The 21,603-nt window shown below is 47.7% G+C and overlaps 1 protein-coding gene across 1 annotated transcript in view; it reads left to right on the forward strand.

Annotated features, from left to right (window-relative positions):
- The window catches only part of otog (otogelin), a 45,696-nt gene that overhangs the window by 20,263 nt on the left and 3,830 nt on the right, over positions 1 to 21,603 (forward strand). The window contains exons 21-50 of the mRNA XM_018765317.2: positions 1,339 to 1,446; positions 1,703 to 1,841; positions 2,631 to 2,765; positions 2,861 to 3,007; positions 3,989 to 4,108; positions 4,453 to 4,569; positions 6,340 to 6,496; positions 6,858 to 6,884; positions 7,360 to 7,527; positions 8,406 to 8,684; positions 10,629 to 10,746; positions 11,107 to 11,186; positions 11,951 to 14,865; positions 14,945 to 15,122; positions 15,219 to 15,364; positions 15,513 to 15,614; positions 15,738 to 15,921; positions 16,007 to 16,227; positions 16,434 to 16,572; positions 16,677 to 16,865; positions 17,226 to 17,435; positions 18,217 to 18,321; positions 18,509 to 18,613; positions 18,939 to 19,040; positions 19,913 to 20,011; positions 20,120 to 20,160; positions 20,253 to 20,328; positions 20,487 to 20,665; positions 20,767 to 20,871; positions 20,977 to 21,096. Of these exons, the coding sequence (XP_018620833.2) occupies positions 1,339 to 1,446; positions 1,703 to 1,841; positions 2,631 to 2,765; positions 2,861 to 3,007; positions 3,989 to 4,108; positions 4,453 to 4,569; positions 6,340 to 6,496; positions 6,858 to 6,884; positions 7,360 to 7,527; positions 8,406 to 8,684; positions 10,629 to 10,746; positions 11,107 to 11,186; positions 11,951 to 14,865; positions 14,945 to 15,122; positions 15,219 to 15,364; positions 15,513 to 15,614; positions 15,738 to 15,921; positions 16,007 to 16,227; positions 16,434 to 16,572; positions 16,677 to 16,865; positions 17,226 to 17,435; positions 18,217 to 18,321; positions 18,509 to 18,613; positions 18,939 to 19,040; positions 19,913 to 20,011; positions 20,120 to 20,160; positions 20,253 to 20,328; positions 20,487 to 20,665; positions 20,767 to 20,871; positions 20,977 to 21,096 (6,811 nt within the window). The remainder of the gene's footprint in view (positions 1 to 1,338; positions 1,447 to 1,702; positions 1,842 to 2,630; positions 2,766 to 2,860; positions 3,008 to 3,988; positions 4,109 to 4,452; positions 4,570 to 6,339; positions 6,497 to 6,857; positions 6,885 to 7,359; positions 7,528 to 8,405; positions 8,685 to 10,628; positions 10,747 to 11,106; positions 11,187 to 11,950; positions 14,866 to 14,944; positions 15,123 to 15,218; positions 15,365 to 15,512; positions 15,615 to 15,737; positions 15,922 to 16,006; positions 16,228 to 16,433; positions 16,573 to 16,676; positions 16,866 to 17,225; positions 17,436 to 18,216; positions 18,322 to 18,508; positions 18,614 to 18,938; positions 19,041 to 19,912; positions 20,012 to 20,119; positions 20,161 to 20,252; positions 20,329 to 20,486; positions 20,666 to 20,766; positions 20,872 to 20,976; positions 21,097 to 21,603) is intronic.

Consider the following 21,603-nt stretch of genomic DNA (forward strand, 5'->3'; position numbering starts at 1 on the left):
TTCGGGCAGCTTTGAAGGCAGTTAATGTTTGTTTTGCCTTTCCAGACATGGCACAATTGTGCAATTTTTTTTTGCGCTTTTCATTCCTTTGGAAAATATGAACTGGCAAAAACAAAAGGCATCTGCAGATTTTATCCATCCATTTAAGAACTCTTGAAGCGTGAAATTAAGCTATCCCTACTGGTGGGAATTAATTTATAACGGTGGCACAGTGCCCCAAGCCGGAGAGGCCCCCTTTGTGGCTCCGCAAAGCTCTTCCTTGCTCTCCTGCCCTGCGCCAGAGGTGGGAGAACTTTGAGTTGGAGGATGTTGTGAGCATCCATGGAGAGGTACTTCACTGACCCCCTCCATCTGTAATCCACAGCGTTTGGCATCTCAAATTCAGTTCTTAGCGCTCTTTCCAGAGACTGCCGGGCTGCCCTCAAGTTCCAATTACAAATAAAAGTTAATAGGATAATAGTGAGGTATGGTATCGATGGCTTTTGAGAGAGTGATCTGTGCCGCCCTTTTAATAGTGATTTAATTAATGCAGAACATGTGAATGAGGAGTTATTTATAAACAGCGCACGGAGGCAAAAGGACGTATTGTCATGGGCCCTTTGATTGGAGCAATTGGTTCGGCGCCTTGGCCCGTTTATAAAGGGACCTGTTAACGCCGCTTTATCTGCGGTGTAACGTTACGCAGATGAACCCCGCAGTTGTCCCCGGCCCATTCAGTGTGTCGCTTCGCTGTCTGCCCGTGTCATAGTGGGAATATATCATCCCTAGAATATTACAAGATGTTTATCTGCGATGTGTAGCGGTTTGGAAGCCGTGCTCGGAGGGGACACAAAGGATCCGCTATCCCGGGACTGTGTCTTTTGCTCCGATAACCAGACATCTCTAGTTCCTCCAGACCCCAGAGTGGCTCTCAGTGCTCATCTTCGCTTATAGCGAGCTGTTCTTATTATTATTCATAACTGTTATTTAGATGATGCCTTAGGTGACTTGGAACGTTAGACGTTACACTGATTCACCCATTTATGCAGCGGGGTAATTTTCACCGGATCAATTCCAGGGAAGAATCTTGATCGAGGGTACTACAGCAGGAGGGGGGGGGCAAGGTGGCAACTCTAACCTGAGCGTAAAAATGCGAGTCTGAAGGTTCTTAGATCAAATCCTGTCCCTGCTATATCACCCTTTACCAAGGTGTTTACCCTGAGTTGATACAGTGGGAATAACTTGCTGTGTAAATGCGAAATTGATGATAAAATTGTTTACTTAACATTGCAAGTCTCCGTGGACAAAGATGTCAGGCAGACGGGGAATGATGGTAATGCTCCTTAACGGACCCTGCAGGCTGTTGAGACATGGAGATGAATGCTTCGAACCTGAAACCTGCCCCTGCGTGTGGAAGGGGAAGGAATACTACCCTGGAGACAAAGTCACTTCTCCTTGTCACCACTGGTGAGTCCCGGCCTTTACGCTGTTGTTGCTGCGAAACCAGGTGCGAACCATGTAAAACCCGCAATCCGGCTGTGTTTAACCGCACAGGGAAAACGGTACATTTCCGTGGCAGTTTCTGTTAATGTGAAACTTCCGGACGTTTCTTTCACAGACGCCTATCCAGCGTCTGCCTGTATATCAGGTGCCGCGGACACCGTGTCCGACTGAAAAGGCTTCTCTGTTGAAGGGCTTTAGCCGTAACGTCCCTTTCCTGCAGCGTCTGCCAGCGCGGGACGTTCAGGTGTGAGTTCCGGCCCTGCCCAGCCATGTGCAGCATTTACGGTGATCGCCATTACAGGACCTTCGACGGGCTGCAGTTCGACTATGTGGGGGCCTGTAAGGTGTACCTGGTAAAGGTGAGGCCCTCGGGCACAACCGTGCACAAATTTACATTAATTCACGTAGCCAATGTCTCTCTATTTGGGTCATTTTTACTGTACATCAGTTCTGCGTAAGTTCCTCGATCAAGGGTACTATAGTAGGAGCTGGGGTTCCAACTTGCAGCTCTAACCACTACGCCACCTGCTGCCTGTAGGAAATAGCAAAGTACAGGTAGTCTTTGAATTACAACATGTGTGACTTATGACAACCTACAATTATGACTATACTATTTATGAGTGAATATAACAGCGTAGCACAAAAATACAATTATAATATCACACTGTATTTTTCTATGTTAGTGAAAAAATAACAAATCACACACACACACATTGTCTGAAACCGCTCATCCCACGCGGGGTCGCGGTGAACTGGAGCCTAACCTGGCAACGCAGGGCGCAAGGCTCGGGGGGATGGGACACGCCCAGGACGGGACGCCAGTCTGTCGCAAGGCACCCCAAGTGGGACTTGAACCCCAGACACATCAGATAGCAGGCACAGGCCAAACCCACTGCCGCATCGCGCTCCCCTAAAAATAACAAATTCCTTTTAAAAAAGGTAGCATTCATGAATAATTGTTCATATAGCCACAAAAGTCATATAATACAGTGTAAGGGGTTTGTGACTAACAACAGTCTCCTTATATTAAGGTCACTGGAGCAGAACCCTGTCGTAAGTCGGGGACCCCCTTTAGTTGAGCAATTCCCATAGAAAGATTTGAAGTTGAGCCACTCCACCTGACCACTCATGTTGCTCGGTTCCCGCAGAGCAGCGTCGATCTGACCATGAGCGTGACGGCTGAAAACGTGGACTGCTATGACAGCGGCATCATCTGCAGGAAGTCCCTGCTGATAAGTGTCGCGAGGTCCCTCATCGTGTTTGACGACGACAGCGGGAAGCCGGTGAGCTGCGGCCTCCTCTCATTAAAAGATCTCGAATCGGACCGTTGCCGAAGCGTCTTCAGCGAGGGGAACCGGTTCTGTTCTCTCCCCCGCAGAACCCCTCGAGTCTCATCGATGGGCAGCAGGGGGTGCTGCTCTGGCAAGCTGGGGTCTTCACTGTCCTGCACATCCCCAAGGAGGACCTCACGGTGCTGTGGGACAGGAAGACCACCATCCACATCCAGGCGGGCCCACGCTGGCAGGTGAGGTGGACGGCAGGACGTCCATGACTGGGACACCAAGACTAGACATCCAGACACCTTCATCTGAGGTCCTGTGGGTAACTGGAGGGATGTTAAAGTGGTTTTGGAGGCCCCACCACCTCCAAACCAGCCTTGCTAGGGCTTAATGTGAAATCTGAGATGTAGAGGGAAAATTACTTTCAGTATATATATAATATACACACACACACTTTCTGAACCGCTTGTCCCATACGAGGTCGCGGGGAACCGGAGCCTAACCCGGCAACACAGGGCGTAAGGCCGGAGGGGGAGGGGACACACCCAGGACGGGACGCCAGTCCGTCGCAAGGCACCCCAAGCGGGACTCGAACCCCAGATCCACTGGAGAGCAATACCCGGTCCAACCCACTGCGCCACCGCGCCCCCACTTATAGTACACACATTTTTATGATATATATATATATATACTGTATATATAACTGAAAAGTTATATTTCTGCTATATTCCGTCACTTTCACATCCTGTCTGGTTGACACTTCTCAAGAAAATAACTAAACTATTTGAAGTGCTTTTGAATAATATTTTTCACTACCCGCAAATCTCCCCCTGTGCCTCAGAGCTGCTGAATCCCCCACATTCAAGAAGGGTCTTGAACCAATGTCTTTGAAAGCCACTTCTCCCCTGATCTCTTGACAGTTCCATAAATGAGTCCCACACCATGTGCTATGATTTCCTGTGTTTTTGCTATCTGAATGTCACTTCTGTAGGAGCTACTGCAGAGATGTGAACCGGCAACATGGTGGCGTTAGACACACAAGCTGTGTGTGTCCATAGTCCACTGTCTGTATCTAGAGCTCTTTGCCTGCCGGTCCGATAAATGAGTAAGAGTAAACATGGAGGTGAAGATAACGGTCATCGGTGCTCATCATCTTTGAAGGGCATGTGTTCAGATAACGGGCACGTGAGTGATGAGGCTGTACCTTCTGTCGCTGTTGTGTTCAGGGAAAGCTCTCTGGCCTCTGCGGGAACTTTGACATGAAAACAATGAACGAGATGAGGACCCCTGAGAACATCGTCTCCGCCACGCCGCAGGAATTTGGGAACAGCTGGACGGCAGCCGAGGTACCGACCAATTGCCCTCAGTCTCCCGTACGGCCACCTGTTTGACACCTGATTTTGGAGTCCCAGGACAAAATTTTAAAAAATTAATGGAAAATTGGTAAATATCATCTCTAAATTAGGGGGCAGCTAATAGTGTAGTGATTAGAGCTGCTGTTTTTGGACCTAGAGGTTGCAGGTTCGAATCCCACCTCCAGCTGTAGTGCCCTTGGACAAGGTACTTACCTGTGTTACACAGTAAGAATAATTGTTTGTGTGCCAGATGTTGAGTCGCGTAGGTTCAGCGCAGGACCTCAATGTGGAACTGACCGTTTGACCCGTGTGTGTGTGTCTTTCTGTGTTGTCAGTGTGTGAACAGTCCTGACATCCGACACCCCTGCAGCCTGAGTCCCCTCAGAGAGCCCTTCGCCAAAAGACGGTGTGGGATACTGCTCAGTGAGCTTTTCCAAGCCTGCCACCCTGTGGTGAGTAGCGGTACTACAGCACTTCGCCCTTTCCCCTGTAGGGGGCGCTGTTGCTTTAATTGGCGTTTTGAGTCTAGCCCTGTCTCTCTCTCTCACACACATCTACAACCGCTTGTCCCAAGTGGGGTCGCGGCGAACCGGAGCCTAACCCAGCAATACCTGGCGTAAGGCTGGAGGGGGAGGGGACACACCCAGGACAGGATACCAGTCCATCACAAGGCACCCCAAGCAGGACTCGAACCCCAGACCCACCCCAGCTCTCTCACACACACACACACACACACACACACATTTTCAGAACCGCTTGTCCCATACGGGGTCACGGGGAACCGGAGGCTACCCGGCAACACAGGGCGTAAGGCTGGAGGGGGAGGGGACACACCCAGGACGGGACGCCAGTCCGTCGCAAGGCACCCCAAGCAGGACTCGAACCCCAGACCCACCCCAGCTCTCACAGTAATAGCTATATATGTTTTTTATTCAGTGCAAATCCAGCATTGATGCTGTTGATGCAGATTTCTAGCATGTACCCTCATAACACTTTATTTCAATTTTTTGTTGGCTTTAGCACCTGTTGGAACTGTTTCTCCCGCATTTTGATGAGCATCTATTTCACTTTCCATTATGCCCTTAAGTATGTCCTCCACTTACATTTACTTGTGCACTGAATTTTGCAGTGTTTTTACTGTAATCATCTTTCACCAGGCTCATTAAACAAACTCATGACTTTTCAAAGCCTCCCAGTGAGTGAGGAAAAGCCATCGGTGTGGCGCAGATGTGATTTATGATTCATTGCTCATCGTTCTGTCTTGGGGTCCCGCTCGGGACACCCTTCTGGGGCTGTGTGTGTGTAAATGGGGTTAAAGGACTGGCACATACAGCAGCTCACACACATCCTCCAGGATGTGAATTTGGCACCTTGGGCTGGTCCTGGTACCAGCATCGTATCATGGTTCATCTACCGCGTGAGGAGACATAGCGGCCAGCAGGTGGCGCGGTGGCTAGAGCTGCCCCCTTGCGCTTGAAAGACCCAGATTTGAAACCCACCTCCTGCTGCGGTACCCTTGATCAAGCTTCTTGCCCTGTGATATACGGTAAAAAGTACCCTACTGTGTAAATGGGTAAATCAGTGTAAGTAGCTTCATGCTGTAACTGGAGAATGGGATCGGCCATATAAATAAATGAAATGACGCAACAGTAAGTGCTCATAAAGTATTAATTCCCCAAACATCAACAGGTGTACAGCAAGTAAGGTGTGTGGTACGGTGTAAGGTGACCGTAAGGTGTGTGGCGGCTACCCGCTCCTCTTACACCTCAGATCTTTTTCAAGTGTTACAAAAATCTGGCACAGAAATAGTTTATTGCTTTGGATTAATTAGGGGGAAGATGGGTACACATACACTGGGGTTTCTGTACACTGTGTGTGTGTGTGTGTGTGTGTGTTTACTGCAGTCTCAGTGTTTCTCTCCCTGTGTGCCTTTCAGTTTGGCACAGAGACGCCGGGATTCTTGGCTCCTGCTAGTTCAGCTGTCGGGGTTTTTTTTTTGGGGGGGGGTTGTTTTGAGCTGAGGCTCAGAGGCAAATCTGACCCCCACGTTGGGTCCCTGTCCACTGGGGGGCTTAAAGTGAGGGATTAAAGGCTAGAGAGCTACTCTCCCCATACACACACACACACACACACGCCTACCCATGTCCGAGTGAAAGACCCCCACCTACCGCATGCTGAATGAGTGACACGGGATCTGGCTGTCCTCCACCCCCCCCACACAGGTGGATGTCACCTGGTTTTACACAAACTGCCTGACGGACACATGTGGCTGCAGCAGGGGGGGTGACTGCGAATGTTTCTGCACCAGCGTGGCGGCCTATGCCCATCGTTGCTGCCAGCTGGGCATCACCGTGGACTGGCGTTCGCCCGCCGTGTGCCGTGAGTGTACTCATCGGGGTGGGGGATGCGGGTGTGTGTGTTTGGCTGTGGTCGCCATGACAACCTAGCACTCCTGCCATATCAGTCATACTTGTGGAAGAAAGCACTTTGCAGCACGTTATTGATGGCGAGCAGTGAACTTTACATTTTGTATCGCATTTGAAATATATATCTCACATATTTACAGTTACCGAAAAAATATATTGGGAAAGATTATACGTATTGCATGTATAAAAACATAATCTACATATTATATGTATATTTAATGTATACACTTATGAAATGAATTGCATATGAAATCTATATACAGTGAAATGTCCTGTATACATAGTTTGATACATTTTCTCTTTCTTTTTCACAGCATATGACTGCGAATTCTACAATAAAGGTATTTTTCTGATATTGTTTAAATATGTAAAATCCAACGCACTAAATCTGTTCGCTTTCTGCTGCTGCAGGTTGAGGAACGGTGTTTGTGAAACGATGTGCGAGAAGCCGCAACATCCGTACAAATAGTCTGTACAAAGTTTTGAGCACTATTTCATGTAATAAACTTTGCGAGAAGTATAACTATAATGTAAAATAAGATTTACATGGTTTTTTAAAGTTCTCTTTAAAAATGTCGAGAACCGTATCGGGGCAGCAGGGGGCGCAGTGGTTAGTTATTGCCTTGCAGTCTGGGGGACCGTGGTTGGAATCCCACCTCCTGCCGTAGTACCTTTGATCGAGGTACTTTCCGTGAATTGATACAGCAAAAATTACTCAGTGGAATAAATGCATAAATCAGTGTAAGTTAAGTGTCAGATACATGGTTAAGTGCAGAAGTAAGTTTCTGAGAATTAATGCAGTGGTTTTCTGCACAGTTTTGGGAAAAGGTCCGCTGCGGTTAGTCACCTACAGAGACAGGAGTACAGCGCTGGCAGCCAACGTGTCCGGTGGACTGGTGTTCCCTCTAAAGGGTGGATTGTCGGCCTCGGGAGTGACCACCCTCTTCATGATGACCCCTGGCCTGAGCAGGGTGCGACCGCATGGTGAGCCACACGCCCCACACGGGTATCACATGACCGTCCCCACTGCACATCCACGTGGTGGTGACAACCTCGTTTGCGCGATTGCATTCCCACGATGCACCGCACACTCCACCCAGATCGGCTGATTCTATGGATTCCAAAACTCCCACTTTGATCAACGCTGGAAGTTCATCCATCTTCACTCACACCGTAAAATAAAATGTTGTCCCCCACCAGCCCACAAAATTTGTTCAGTTTCTGCTGCTCCAAGTTGAGGGACTAGTGTCTTACAGCTCCTGGGCTGTTGGACTGAACCCAGCTCACCGTGTGTGCAGTTTGCAAGTTCTCCCCATGTTCCTGTGGGTTTCCTCCCACAGTTCAAAGACTTGTGTTTCAGATTAACTGGTGACTCTGAATTTCCCATAGTTTGGGTGTGTATGTGAGTGAATGAATGAGTGTGTTTGATTTCAATATGATGAAGTGGAGTCCATGCCTCACTGCCTGTGCTTATAAGATAGGCTCTTGACACTGCAAACCAGCACTGGATAAGTGGTTACCAATAGATAACTGGTTAATCAATGAATTGCTATCCATTATCTTTTTGGTCCTATCTGGTTTAGGATTAGAGAGTTAGGGAGCTGGAGTTAGTTAACTGGTAACCCTAAACCCTAACCCTAACCCTAACCCTAATGCTTGCTGTTAGCTTTTAGGATTACAGGGTTAGGGTTAATTCTTAAAATTAGAGTTAGGGATTACAGGTTAGGACTAGGTTTAAGGTTAGTTCTTAAAATTAGGAGACTGGGGTTAGTGTTTAAGGGTTGACTCCTCTAACCCTAACCACTTACCATAAAAGCCCAACATGAAAGGTCCCATCTCTCCCTGCTGCTGTCTTCCTTTAGATACCACCCTGGTGTCCTTAGAGGTGGCCGAGAGGCCAAACTACTTCTTGCGTGCCGACCGGAGCGGTCGCCTGCGGCCAGTCAAGTGGGAGGAGAGTGCGCGCTTCTGGGATGAGTCCACCTTCGTGCTGCACCGGGACACCTGGATCAACGGCTACGACTCGTTGGAATCCTTCGCTTGGCGCGGCCGCTTCCTGCACGCGGTCGCCTTCCAAGCGCGCCTCATGAAATACAACCACACGGATGGCTTCCGCAAGTCCACGCTCTTCAGGCTCTCAGGTGCGCCGGTCCTCACCGTCCCCTTCGGCCTCAAACGATGCGTCGCCACTTTGTCTTTTCTCTCGTTGGTCTGCTTAGACTTTGCGTGGATGATTTTTTTTTTTCCGCTTTACGAGGCAGGACACTGGTGGAGAAGCAAACACAGCAGTTATTTGGGTAAGAATTTAGCGAGACAAACAAAATATTGAGGTCCACCAGAGGTGTGTCGGACATTAACGGAGTTTTTGTTCTCGCTAACCTGTGTCCAGTCCAGGTGTTCTTAGCGTCCTGTACAACTTCTATAACTTATATCTCTTATATATAATATATAACATACAGTCCCATTTTTCTGGTTAGATCTGCTGCTTTTCCCAGGCAGCTCACCTTGCTATGGTACCTTATATAAAATTAAGTTGAAATAAGCTTAATGGAAAATTTAAACAGACCCTCAACTGCATTAATATGCCCAAATGAAAAGGTAACAAAAAGTAAATGTAAGACACTTGGACCAAAATTCTGTGATTCCCCCACGAATGAGTCCCCTTGTGTTTGGCCACGTGGTCAGCGAGTGAGGGGCTGTTGGGCATGTTTTGCATCGGTGGTGCAGCTGTCGTCCGGCACGCTCCGGCTCCTGTGGGGTGGGAGGGTAGATGGCAACTCTGGTCAGAGCCAGCCGTCCGATGCTGCTTGGGGTCATCCTTCATTGGGACAGATGGGGAGGCATGAAGGCAAGTGGAATGCTGCTGGGAAAAGGGGGGGCAGTGAGGCAGAGGGTGTGATTGTGGACTGGTGAGTCCATGGAGCTTCAGTAAAACATGTGTCCTTCCAACCAGCGGCTTCGGAAAATGTCAAGAGTGTTTGACCACTTAGATGGTCCCGCGGCCGGACATTTCATTAGCGGCCCTGTATTATGGTTCCTGTCCAGAACTCGGGTTACAGGGGTCTTCAGCACCCCACACCCGGGCCTCTGTTCGCCGCCGTGGGCAGGCCTACCACAGCCCAGGTCATTACAGTGGCTAAAAATACAGCAGCATTTGTTTTACTTAATGGAAAAGCCTGAGCTACCGTGGATAGGGTTTCTCGCTGACGCCCATAAATGCCTGGCATAGTGGCCTGGGAAGAAGTCTTAGACATCAAAGCTGTCCAGATCACTGGACAAGGACTCAGTGCTTTCTCCTCAGAGGTCTGGACTCTTATCCTGGACCCTTACCAATATAACCATCTTTTCCCTCTGTCGACATTGTTGATGAGCACAAATAATGTGTCAATATATATCGTAGCCTTTATTATATATGTGGCTCTGGCTGGTGTCACGTGAACAAAGTTACACAACTGGGGTGCAACTTATACACATTTGTCTTACTATACAAGCAGGAAAGGAGTTAAATATTTTTATCTACAATATATTTGTTTAGATGATACTCAGTTTTAGCGCAGTATGAACGCGGTGAACTGGTCTACGATTCTAGGTACATAGCATGCAAGCGTTATACCCCAATTTTCAGCAGAGGGCGATGTTGGTCCCTGCTGGCCAGCTTGCTGGTCATCGGGGGGGGGGGTGCCAACAGCTGGGTGTTGTGTGGCATCTCAGAGTGCACCCCGATGGCCCCTGAGCGGCTTTGGCACGAGCTCAAAGCGCAGACGCATGGAGAATGCATTGCGGACATGCGCGCACACACACGAGATGAGGCGCTCAGACACGCTTCCTGGCCGCTGCTTGTTAATCCATTCGGGCTTAACAGCCAGTGTACACGCTGCTGTCAGAGAACACTGACAGTACTGAGGAATAAGTCTCTTCAGACATTAAAGCTGCTGCTAATTTGTTCCAGAAAAATGAATGAAATGCGCATGTTCGAGGACAGCATGGTTGGTGGCTCTGCCCCTCTACCACAGTTTCAAACGCAGTCAAACACTCAAAGTCTCCGTAGCAAGAGTCGCAGTAAAACCCTTCCGCATTGTTTTCAGGCACAGAGTCGGGCATCTTCATGGGTCCTCGCTGCCAGTGGCGGTACGAGTCTTGCATCAGCCCTTGCTTCAAGACCTGCAGCGACCCCTCCGGGAGGGCCTGCACCGGCATCCCAAAGTAAGCGCTCATCAGGGGTCCTTCCGCCATCAGCAAACCCCAGTCACATCTCAAGAGGCCAAACAGAGTCTCTTCTTGTGGAAAACTCCCTGATTTGTCGTTGCAGTAGAGGGGTTCTCAACGTTGTGCTGTTCTGCAAATGTGTCTAAATGAGTGTACCATAGACTTCCTGCTTGTATGTCCATGAGTGTCCTCATTAACTTCCTGCTTCTGTGTAAATTAGTATCCCATGTACTTCCTGTGTGTATGTTCATGAGTGTCCCAAGGAATCCCCATATGTATTTAAATGAGGGTCCCCGCTAACTTCTTGCTAGCATGTGAATGACCCCCCACAAATGTGCGCTGTGGCTTTACCGGTAGGGTGGAAGGATGCATCCCGCAGTGCCCGGGTCACATGGTCCTCGACGAGGTCACACAGAGATGCGTCCACATGGAAGATTGTAAGTTACAACGTGACTTCCATGTCACATCTTTAACGATGGAAAAAAATACATTTTTTGTCAACATTTGCTGATGGTTTACAAAGCGGTACTATAACATTTGCAAATGTTGGAACGGCAAAATATTAAGTTTTCATGACATATACGCGGTACTTAAATCGTTTATTGTGATGCCTACAGAGTTCAGTGAGATTCTTACTCACGTGTCTCCCACAGACTTACAAAAATAATAAATACAAACACAAGCAACAAATATGGCACCAGCAATACGTATGATGTCAAACGATACATAAAAGAATCGCACATCACGTCTGTTGACAATGTGAATGACTTTTGAGTGACACTACAGCATGTGGGTAAAAACTATAACAAAATATTAAAATCTATACATATTTTTGGATAAACTGTGAATCAGTGGTGACTTGAGGGATAACAGATGTTTTTCTTGCGGACTTTGGGCCCATTTTTCACCCGGTGCTGGAGAATTAACGGCATGGATACACCAAGAATGTCTTTGCACGTGCTTGTGGGCTTATTCGTTAATCCTGGTGCATCTTACATCACCACGGCAACCTATCAGGTTTCTCAGAAGTTGAAATATTCATTCCGACATCTGTTTAATTAAGCTTCCAGCCACAATCTCCGACAGCGAAGCACCGGCGCCGGGTTTCAGCTCCCCGCAAGTAATGCATCTACCCCTCTGTCTTGCCCCACCCGCCAAGTTACAGCGCTTATCTAACAGTTGTTTTATTCTTCATCCTCAGGCATTAGGCCAGCAGTTGCTGTTGAGCCCATTACTCCCAGCAGTACTGTACCCACACCTGCAGCTGTCACTTCTGCGTCGGCCCCCTCAACGGCACACTCCAGGCCCCCAACCACACCATTGACAGCCCTCTCGACGGAGACCACCAGCACCACTTCAAAGGAGCCGGGAGCCTTTACGCCGATGTCCTTGGAGACTGAAGCCACCAGTCTGTTTACCACGAAGGTTTCCATCAGCACCAAGACAACTGAGTTGCCGTACCCGGCCGACAGGCCGGAATCCCCTGGGACCGCAAAGATGACGTCCCATGTAACAACAACGAGCCCTACTGCCAGTCCCGAGCTGACCACACCTGCCACATTTACCACGGAGATGACCATGAGTGCCCCTATTAGTCCTTTACAATGGTTCAGCCCCACGACCAGCACCAGGACCACATCAGAACTGACTTCCAGCACCACACAAGTTTTCTCCACACCACTTACTCCCGAGATCCTATCTACAACCTCAGCAGAGGTATCTACCAAAACCTTATCAAGGCCCATTAGTCCTACGTCACCCACCCAGACATCCACAGAGAAAAGCACAATGAAAGTGTCTCCTATATACATGACAACAAGCACTGCACCAACCACCATGTTAGAGACATCCAGAATTACAACTGCATCTTCTACAACCACACCGTCTACCACAGTGTACAGTATGACCACCACAGTCCCTGGTCCTGAAACTACCAAAGTGACCGTAAGCCATGTACTGGAAACGACATCGGAGTCAACCGCAAGCGTCCCCACAACAATGGCCTTCACTGCTTCCCCACACACCCCTGTCCACACAGCAGCCGTAACCTCTCCGGAGGTCAGTTCGACACAGTTTACAGAGCTCACCACCCCAGTGAGTGCCTTTACCACCCTGAGAACAACACAGCCAACCACCCTGGAGACAAGGTATCCACTTACCTCAGAGATCACTTCTAAAAAAACTGAACCCACTTCCCCCATTGAGCTGAGAACATCTACAACCCCTGTTCCAACACTCCCACTTAAAACGACACTCTCGATAGTGCCAACATCAGCCACTTCTGAAACTTTGGCCTCGACCCAGAAAACAAGTGCTGGAATTGTGATATCCCCTTCAGCGTCAGCCCATACACCAACAACAGTATTGACAACTGCTGCCACATCTACATTGCCAATGCCAGAGAAAACATCTATGACCTCCATCATGAGTCCCCCGACATCAACTTTCTCCACGCTTAGGACACCGTGGTGGTCTGTTGTGAATGCCACAAGTACTGCTAAGACGACTGCCATAGCAGAGACGGTCTCCACAGCAACAAAGGTTGTGGACTGGGGAACATCTACAACTGGTGCTTTCACAACACAGACTACAACGACCCAACCCATTGCTCTAGAGATTTCCCACACGACAGTGAAAACTTTGGAGACTTTATCGACCACAGCAGAGTCCCACCGTACCACAGCGACTACCCTTGTCTCAACCTCCTCAGCAAAAGTGGATACTATATCTGGCTTTGAGACGACAACAGTGCCAACAACAGCAGTCCGTCCCACCAAGGCCACCACAGAAACACTGTTCACTGTAGCTGTGGAACACACCACCCAGCCCACCACAACAAGTGAATATCCACCTTTGGAGACTTCTTCCACTCCAGTATTCCAAACTGACAGAGTTACCACAATGGAGACCTCTCCCAAAGCAGTTACTCCACGTACCACCTCAACTGCTGAACTCTCTAGTGATGTCTCTACGCTGAGAGTACCCATTGCCACCTCTAAAGTCACTGAATCTCCATCTCCACTGTCACTTTTCACAACGGCAACCTCAGAGACACCGTCCATTGTAATAAGTACTATAAAAACAACAGTACTCCCAGAAATGACCACCACATATTCAACGGCCACAACCGAGACATCAACACCAAAGTCCCAAACACTCTCCACTCTTTTTACAACTATGGTTACAACTCGGTTAACTTCTTACACATCTACCACTGAAACACAGGCAGCAGTCAGTAGAACTGGGACCACTGGTACCACTCCTGTAACCGAGAAAACTGCAGAAACAAAGTTTACAACAACACCTCCATCATCAATGTATCATCCTATACGCACTACTTTTGGTACCACTGCTGCACTAGAGAAACTCTCCATAGAACCTTTTTCCACTGTTACCACCGAAAAAGTCCCAACAACCACGTTGACTACTGGGACAACTCATACAGAAACCACAAGGACTACCATATCCACTGTAGCATCCCCTGTCACTTCTACTGAAGCATCCACCTTCAGGACAACTTCCAAAAGGGTCACAGACTCTACGGCAACCCAACATACAGCATTACCAACAGCCACTACAACTCCTGCTGCCCCTCCAAGCTCTGCGTTATCTACTTTCTCAACCACAGAAACATCTACTGCAGCTGTCATCACAACCAGCAGCAGAGAATTAATACATACAGCAAAACTTGATACTACAGAAATCACATCCAGGCCAATGCCCAGCTTGACATCTATCACAACATCTCCACTGGATGTTAGAGATACCAGCCAAGAAACAACTCTTTCACTCACCACCACTTCAGAACAAACCTCGGAAAGCACTCCCAGCCAAGTTACAACATCATCTCCACCGATCACAACAACCGTTGTGACCACAACATCTGAGGCTGAAAGCGTGAAGACACCTCCTCCTGACTGGTGGACCTCCACAGAATCCACTACCTTGCCTGTGCCCTCAATACCAGTGGAAACAGTTGAGTCAACAACTACAAAAACCCCAGGACTACCACCCACCACCTCATCACCTGGCACCACAGCAGCCACTGTGCCTGTGTCACCACATACTACAGAAACCATCGTGAAAACCACGACTCTCTCAACCAGGATGTGCACGGTCAGTATGTCCACCCATATCTGGACCAATATGGTTGCTCAGAAACTTCGATTGACAGAACTTGTCTTTCTTCTCCCAGCCTCCTTACTCAGAGGTCATCGATGAATGTACAAAATATGTTTGTGTTGGAGGCCAAATGATCCTCTTCAACAAGTCCCAGAATTGTCCTTACGATGCCACCCCCCCGAACTGTGGCCTTCTGGGCTTTGCCATCTTGGTGAATGGAGACAAGTGCTGCCCACTATGGGACTGCCCATGTAAGTAGACATACATGCACCTCTCAACATTAGCTGCTTAGAAATGAAAAATTTAACTAACCAATAGCTCAACTGCTCATGGGAAATCATCCCCAGGCCGATGCTCTGTGTTCCCCGACTTGAACGTAATCACCTTTGATGGCAACAGTGTGGCGATCTACAAGGCTGCAAGCTACATTGTGTCCCAGTTACCCAATGAAACTGTGAGCATCCAAGTGCAGGAATGTCAGAGCTCTGACAAGGTGAGGCCAGAGATCAGTTTCATTCCATCAGGGAGTCATTTTTTTAAGGTTTATTAATGCTTTAGTGCCTGGTATTTAACAGGTTGTTAGATCCAACAGATCAACAGGAGTGCTTTGACCGTGGATTTGACATTTATTTTCTCTGTAGGCCGCATCAAAGCTGTTGTGGAATTTCACCAGCCTTTGTCTGGTCGCTCTAAACATAACACACAACTCTCATCAAGTCCTCATAAACCGGGTGCAGCGAAGGGTGAGTTTCTGATACTTTTGATAAATTATTGAAAAATTATTATTCATAAATGTCACAGTGCAATCTGTGGGTGAACCCAAGCAAGAGCCATCCTAAAGTTGTTCTTATGTGTCATTTTCTCAGCTGTATGTCAACACGAGGTATGCAAAGCCACGCTTTAAAAAGTACGGGTTCGAAGTCCTTGATACTGGCAACATGTATCTGATCAGGACGCCGGAAGGCATGAAGATGCAGTGGTTCCACAGCACTGGGATGCTGGTTATTGAGATCGAGAGCCACAAAAAACTGTCAACTATGGGGCTGTGTGGTACGTCGGCCAATGATATTGCAAGATATTGACACTGATGAGAAAGCAAAGAAAGTTATACTTTTCTCTTTTCCCCATTGACCAGGTTGCTGCGATGGCAATCCAGCCAACGATCTGACCATGTCCAACGGTACGACCGTCAGAGAGGGTGAGGACCCAGCGGTGTTCATCGACAGCTGGCAGGTGCCTAACACCACCAGTTACGTGAGCCACAGCCGACGCCGCGAGGTCAACTGCTCCACCAGCGACTGCTCCCAGTGCCTGGACATGCTCCACAACAACAGCTTCAGCCCCTGCCATGCCTTTGTATGTCCTCTGTCATCACCTTCCTCTGCTGCACGCACAAGCGAAAACCATGATACATTCATTTTAACAAGACTTATTTACATATTTCTATGATGATGAAATTCATTTGACCGAATGAGATAGCTATTAGACAATCTATTGCCTACATGCTGACGGAGAATGTTCCACTGACCAGGCTTGCTAACCGCTCTTCTCTGTCCCTTCAGGTTCTTCCCTCTGTGTTTTGTGAGCTCTGGGTGCGTGATGAAGAGTATGTAAAGAACCCCTGCGTGTCTCTGGCTGCATATGTGGCCTCCTGTCACAAGTTTAACGTTTGTGTTGAATGGAGGAGGCCGGACTACTGCCGTAAGTTCCTTGCTTTCCGCCAGGTCCATTAGGGAGCAGCTGATGTGCTTAGCTGCGCGTTTTGGTGGTGGTCAAAACCGTACTGGATTTTATTTCCCTTTTAGCCTTCATGTGTCCAGCTGGGTTACGCTACCAGGCCTGCTTGCCCGCCTGCACTGCCCAGGCCTGCCCCAACCACGAGTTTGACTCGGAGCCGCCAGAGTGCTCCGGACTCACCGAAGGATGCGTGTGTCCTGAGGGGACCCTGCTGCACCGCCCTTACTCCCCCCTCTGCATCCCGTCCGAAAAGTGTGGTATGACTTTGCTGTCCGTGCTGATCCCCACTTCATTCCTTTGAAAGGTGTCTCCATGTTATTAGGACTTATCAAAACTACTGTCCTCTCCAAATGAGCACCCTTCCCTACTGGATGTGAAATTTTAGAGATTTTCTTCTATACAACACACTTATGGTCCTTCAGGTAATAGACTGTACTCCCTCTTTTGTTCACCCCTGAAGGATAATTTAAAAAAGGAAACTATCCATGCTGCTTTAGACTGAAGCAAGCCACACATCCATGTTTTAATGCCAGTGTCAAGCTCCAGCATAACTGTGAAACACTCTAAGGCTACAAAGAGTTGTTTAAGATGATTTTGTGTATGTTCTTATGCCCCAGCCTGCACAGACAGCTTTGGAAATCCCCGGGCCCCCGGTGAGGTGTGGACGGCTTCCAAGGATGGCTGCTGCATGTACAAGTGCGACAATGATTCCATCGTCCCGGTAGAGTACGACTGCACAGATGTCCCACAGCCCGTCTGCAGGAAGATGGGGGAGGTCATGGTCAGCCTGGCAGATGACAAGAGCTGCTGCCCATGGAAAGTGTGTGGTGGGTGAAATGCAGTGCCCACAAGTGCCATTAGATGAACACAACCAAAGACCCCTGATATCGTACAAGTATGATCTATGATCTTTGGGTGATCCATGAATAATCCATAGATATTCACAGAAGTTCCAAGGGTGATCCGTGGTTGGTTTTGTTGCTGATCCATAAGTAAGCTGTGGATGTTATGTAAGGAATATGTATGTAATCCATGGGTGATTCATTGATTATCTCTGGAAGGTTCAATAGGCCATCCCAAAGTGGTCTTGTTGGTGATCCATGAGTGATCCAAGACGATGGGCAGTTTGTCCATAAGTGATTTGCAATTCATTTCTGATAGATTGGTGATCGATGGGGGATCCATAGACCATCCAAGGGTAGTTTCATGGGTCATCCATGAGTGAGTTGTTTGTCGTCCCTGAGATTTATTTAGATTATATATTATTTATGTAGATTTGTGCATTCCACTGATAATTCATGGGTGGTCCATTAGTTATTCATGGAGGATTGATGGGTGATCCATAATTGGTTTCATTGCTGATGCTATGTTATGACTCGTTAAGAGATATTTATGTAATCCACTGGTAATTCATGGGTAATCCATTAGCAATTTGTGGAGGATATATAGTCCATCCTTGAATGGTATCATTGGTAGTCCTTGAATGATCCTTAGTTCATGCATTAGTGAGATGTAGATGTGTTGTTCATGTGTAAGTGATCCATACATAATGCGTTTGTGTTACACTGGTGATTGATGAGGGGTCCATGTAGCATTTTTCTCTTTCAGTCTGCAATCAGACACTGTGTGAAGGATACCCCCCTGAGTGCAAATATGGAGAGAAGCTGGTCTCCTACTTCAGAGAAGACTCCTGCTGTCCAGATTACCTCTGTGGTGAGTGAGATTAATATCTCATTTAACAAATTTATTCATAACTTTGCCAGATTTTAAACCAGAGTGAATTAATATTTGATCTAGCAGACCTTTGTATATATATAATTTGTGCTGTGATTGGGTTCTGATGTGGTCCTGTAGCTGAAGTGTAGACATTCTTCCTCTGTTGCTCTTGGGCAATGTTCAGAGTGCGACCCAGACAGATGCGAGTCAGACATCCCGACATGCCGGGAGGACCAGACCCTCATTGCAACACGGGCCGACGGAAGCTGCTGCCTGGCACACATTTGCAGTGAGTCATGGGGACCCACCACCCCTACCTACCCATGTGGAGGCCTCCGTGTCTCGAGCACATGGAGAGGTAGAACAGATGGAGAACAAAAGGCATTTCTACAAAAAGCTCTGAGATGAGTCAAAGGAGCAGAGGGCACACAAGTGCAGCCCCAAGCCACACTTCCTGCACTGTTCCGCATGCTTGAGCTCCCACGGCTGGTTAATCCTTGACCATGTCGAATTACAGTACAAACGCCCGTGCCTTACTGTGATTCAGGCAGGGTTTGAGTCAGAGCCTTCTGTTAACAGCGCTATCATTGTGTGTGTGTATGTACAAACAACAGTGTGTGGGCCCTGTGCTGACATCATTCCCAAGTGCCAGGAAGGAGAGGTGCTCACAGTGGATGCCAATAGTACGGATCGCTGCTGCCCCATTTACCACTGTGGTGGGTGAGACCATAATACCAGCTTCCATCATCTCTACAGCCTGTTTGCTACTTTCTGAACATTTTGTTGAACTCAACACAAGGTCAAGCTTCAGGATACAAAGAAATTAGTAACAAAAAAAATTCTCATTTCCCTTTTACAATGAAAGACATTGTATGGGGTGTCATAAATTGTCACCATGATTAATTTCCTCTACACTTTAGTATTTCTTTGTAAATCTGGAAATTTTATACACTTGCTTCGCAATCTACAAGCACAACTGGGACCAGAAGTCTGTTTGTAAATTGTTGTGTCCATAACCCCAAAGTTACATTCATCACTAAATCATAATTAATAACAGCTAAACAATGCAAATGTCTCCCAATCAATTTGCAGGTTAGGTTATGCAAAATATTAGATTCATGTGTAAAAAATATTTTTAAAAAGCTTAGTATGACTTTTTGCTCTAATATTTTCATTAAGTTTGAGCTGCATGAATACTAAAACGAATTGTTAGTGAATCTAAAAATACTTTTATCAATAGCAACCTATTCAATGACAGTTGATTTATCCCATGAACACATGCAGCATTCCTCATCTTGTCATTGATCACTGACACCCAGGAACACCAGACACAAGCTGTAAACACTGTGGAAATCAGTTGAATTCAGGGGTTCCCTCATTCCGATTCTCGCTGGGTGCTCTTTACTGCCATCTATTGGCTTGTTGGGTCAACAGTAAGTTATCGCTAGTGAAATAATACGCTAGAAATACGTAAGATAAATGAAGTTTCATCTTAAATTTATTCATTTAGCAAACGCTTTTCTCCAAAGTGACGTACATCTCACCAAAAATACAAATGTGTGCATTACATCTTCCTGTGTGCTTCCAGTATGTGAGCCTTACAGGTGTCCCAAGTTTACATGTCCATTGGGAATGTCTGTGACCACGGCGTCCTTACCGGAGCAGTGCTGTCCAGTCCACGCCTGCGGTAAGCCCGCCGGCCCTCCTCGAACCCATTTTCCAGGCGACTCACTGCATCAGCCATTGTTGCTCCTCTGTCTTCATCAACTGCTGCCCCATCTGATCTGTTTTCCAGAATGTGCCTGCGAAACAGTCCCAGTCCCAAAATGCCACCTGGTAGGTGTCTGTTTGCCACCCAGGTTTTTCATTGTGGTGATCAAGGTGTGTTTGTCACCCTGTTCCTGCAGTGACTCTTGTTTGTTTGAAAGGGAGAGGTCATGCAGCTGGACAGGGCTTCCCTTGCAGACCCTGAGAACCAATGCGGCTGCAAGAAGCACAAGTGTGGTGAGTGACACGGATCCTGCCGGGTGATGGTAATGTCAGCAGCACATGATCAGGTCCACTGTTTTATTTATTTTAAAAAAGTGTTAATTGATACAAAAACGCAAATGAGTACATTCACATCAAGAATGGTAAGGAAAAAGAAATGTCTACGTGTACAGAGCGAGAGGCAGTGTGTGTTGACGGAGAAAGGGGCGTGATGAGACCAGGCCAGACCTTGGTGGAACACAGTGCAGAAGGCATCTGCTACACCACCCACTGCACTCGCACCCTGGATCCTGTCACTGGTTTCTTCCGCACACGAGCCAGCAGCACCAACTGCTCCTCCCAGTGCCAACCTGTAAGACCACCGCCCTACTGGCCAGAGAGTGTCATGGCACTCTGCCCTTACCTGGAATGTTCACCTCCACCGGCCTCTTTACTTGTGCCCGTGTCCTCCAGAATCAGGTGTACATCCCTCCGAAAGGCCAGACAACGTGCTGTGGAACCTGCAAAAACATTTCCTGTATCTACATGAATGAGAATGGCTCTGTTGAGTTATACAAGGTGAGGTCGGCTCACACGGGTCAAGGTAAAACCACAGACGGCTCAGCATGGGTTGAGGGGGCATCAAGGTCACGATGCTGAATGTGTGCATTTCACCATCTCCAGCCTGGAAGAACGTGGGTTTCCAACTGCCTCAAATACAACTGTGCCGATATGCTGTCCGGCCCCACACTGGTCTCATACCCCTTCAGCTGCCCTCCTTTCAATGAGACTGAGTGCATGAAGGTCAGTCTGGGCATCAACAGCCATTTCCTGAAAGGCACTGAAAATAAAAGATCCAGATTTCTGGAACGTTCAATAAATGCAGACATAAGTAGCTTTTTTTTTTAATACTTGTTCGTTTACTCCTTTGTCAGACATGTTTCTTCAAAGTGATGAAAAACTGAGAGTAAACAAAAGTCTATGAACAGCCAACAAAGAGCTTTAAACATAGACTCAGGATTACTGAAGCAAGGCTTGTTTATCTGACAGCACCATGTTGCTGGTTCACATCCCTCCAGTAGCTCCTACAGAAGCGACATTCAAATACTAAACACATAGATGATCACAGCAGATGGTGTTGAACTCGTTTATGGAGTTGTCAGGAGATCAGGGCAGAAGTGGCCCTGAGAGAGATAAGTTTGGGATTCAGTAGCTCTGAGAGACAGAGGGAGCTCATCCACCACATCAGGGGCAAAACTGAGAACCAATTTTGGACCCGTTCAGAGTGGGACAAACAGTGAACAACAAAAT

The sequence above is a fragment of the Scleropages formosus genome, chromosome 5, assembly GCF_900964775.1.
Source record: "Scleropages formosus chromosome 5, fSclFor1.1, whole genome shotgun sequence".
In the NCBI taxonomy this organism is placed as follows: domain Eukaryota; kingdom Metazoa; phylum Chordata; class Actinopteri; order Osteoglossiformes; family Osteoglossidae; genus Scleropages; species Scleropages formosus.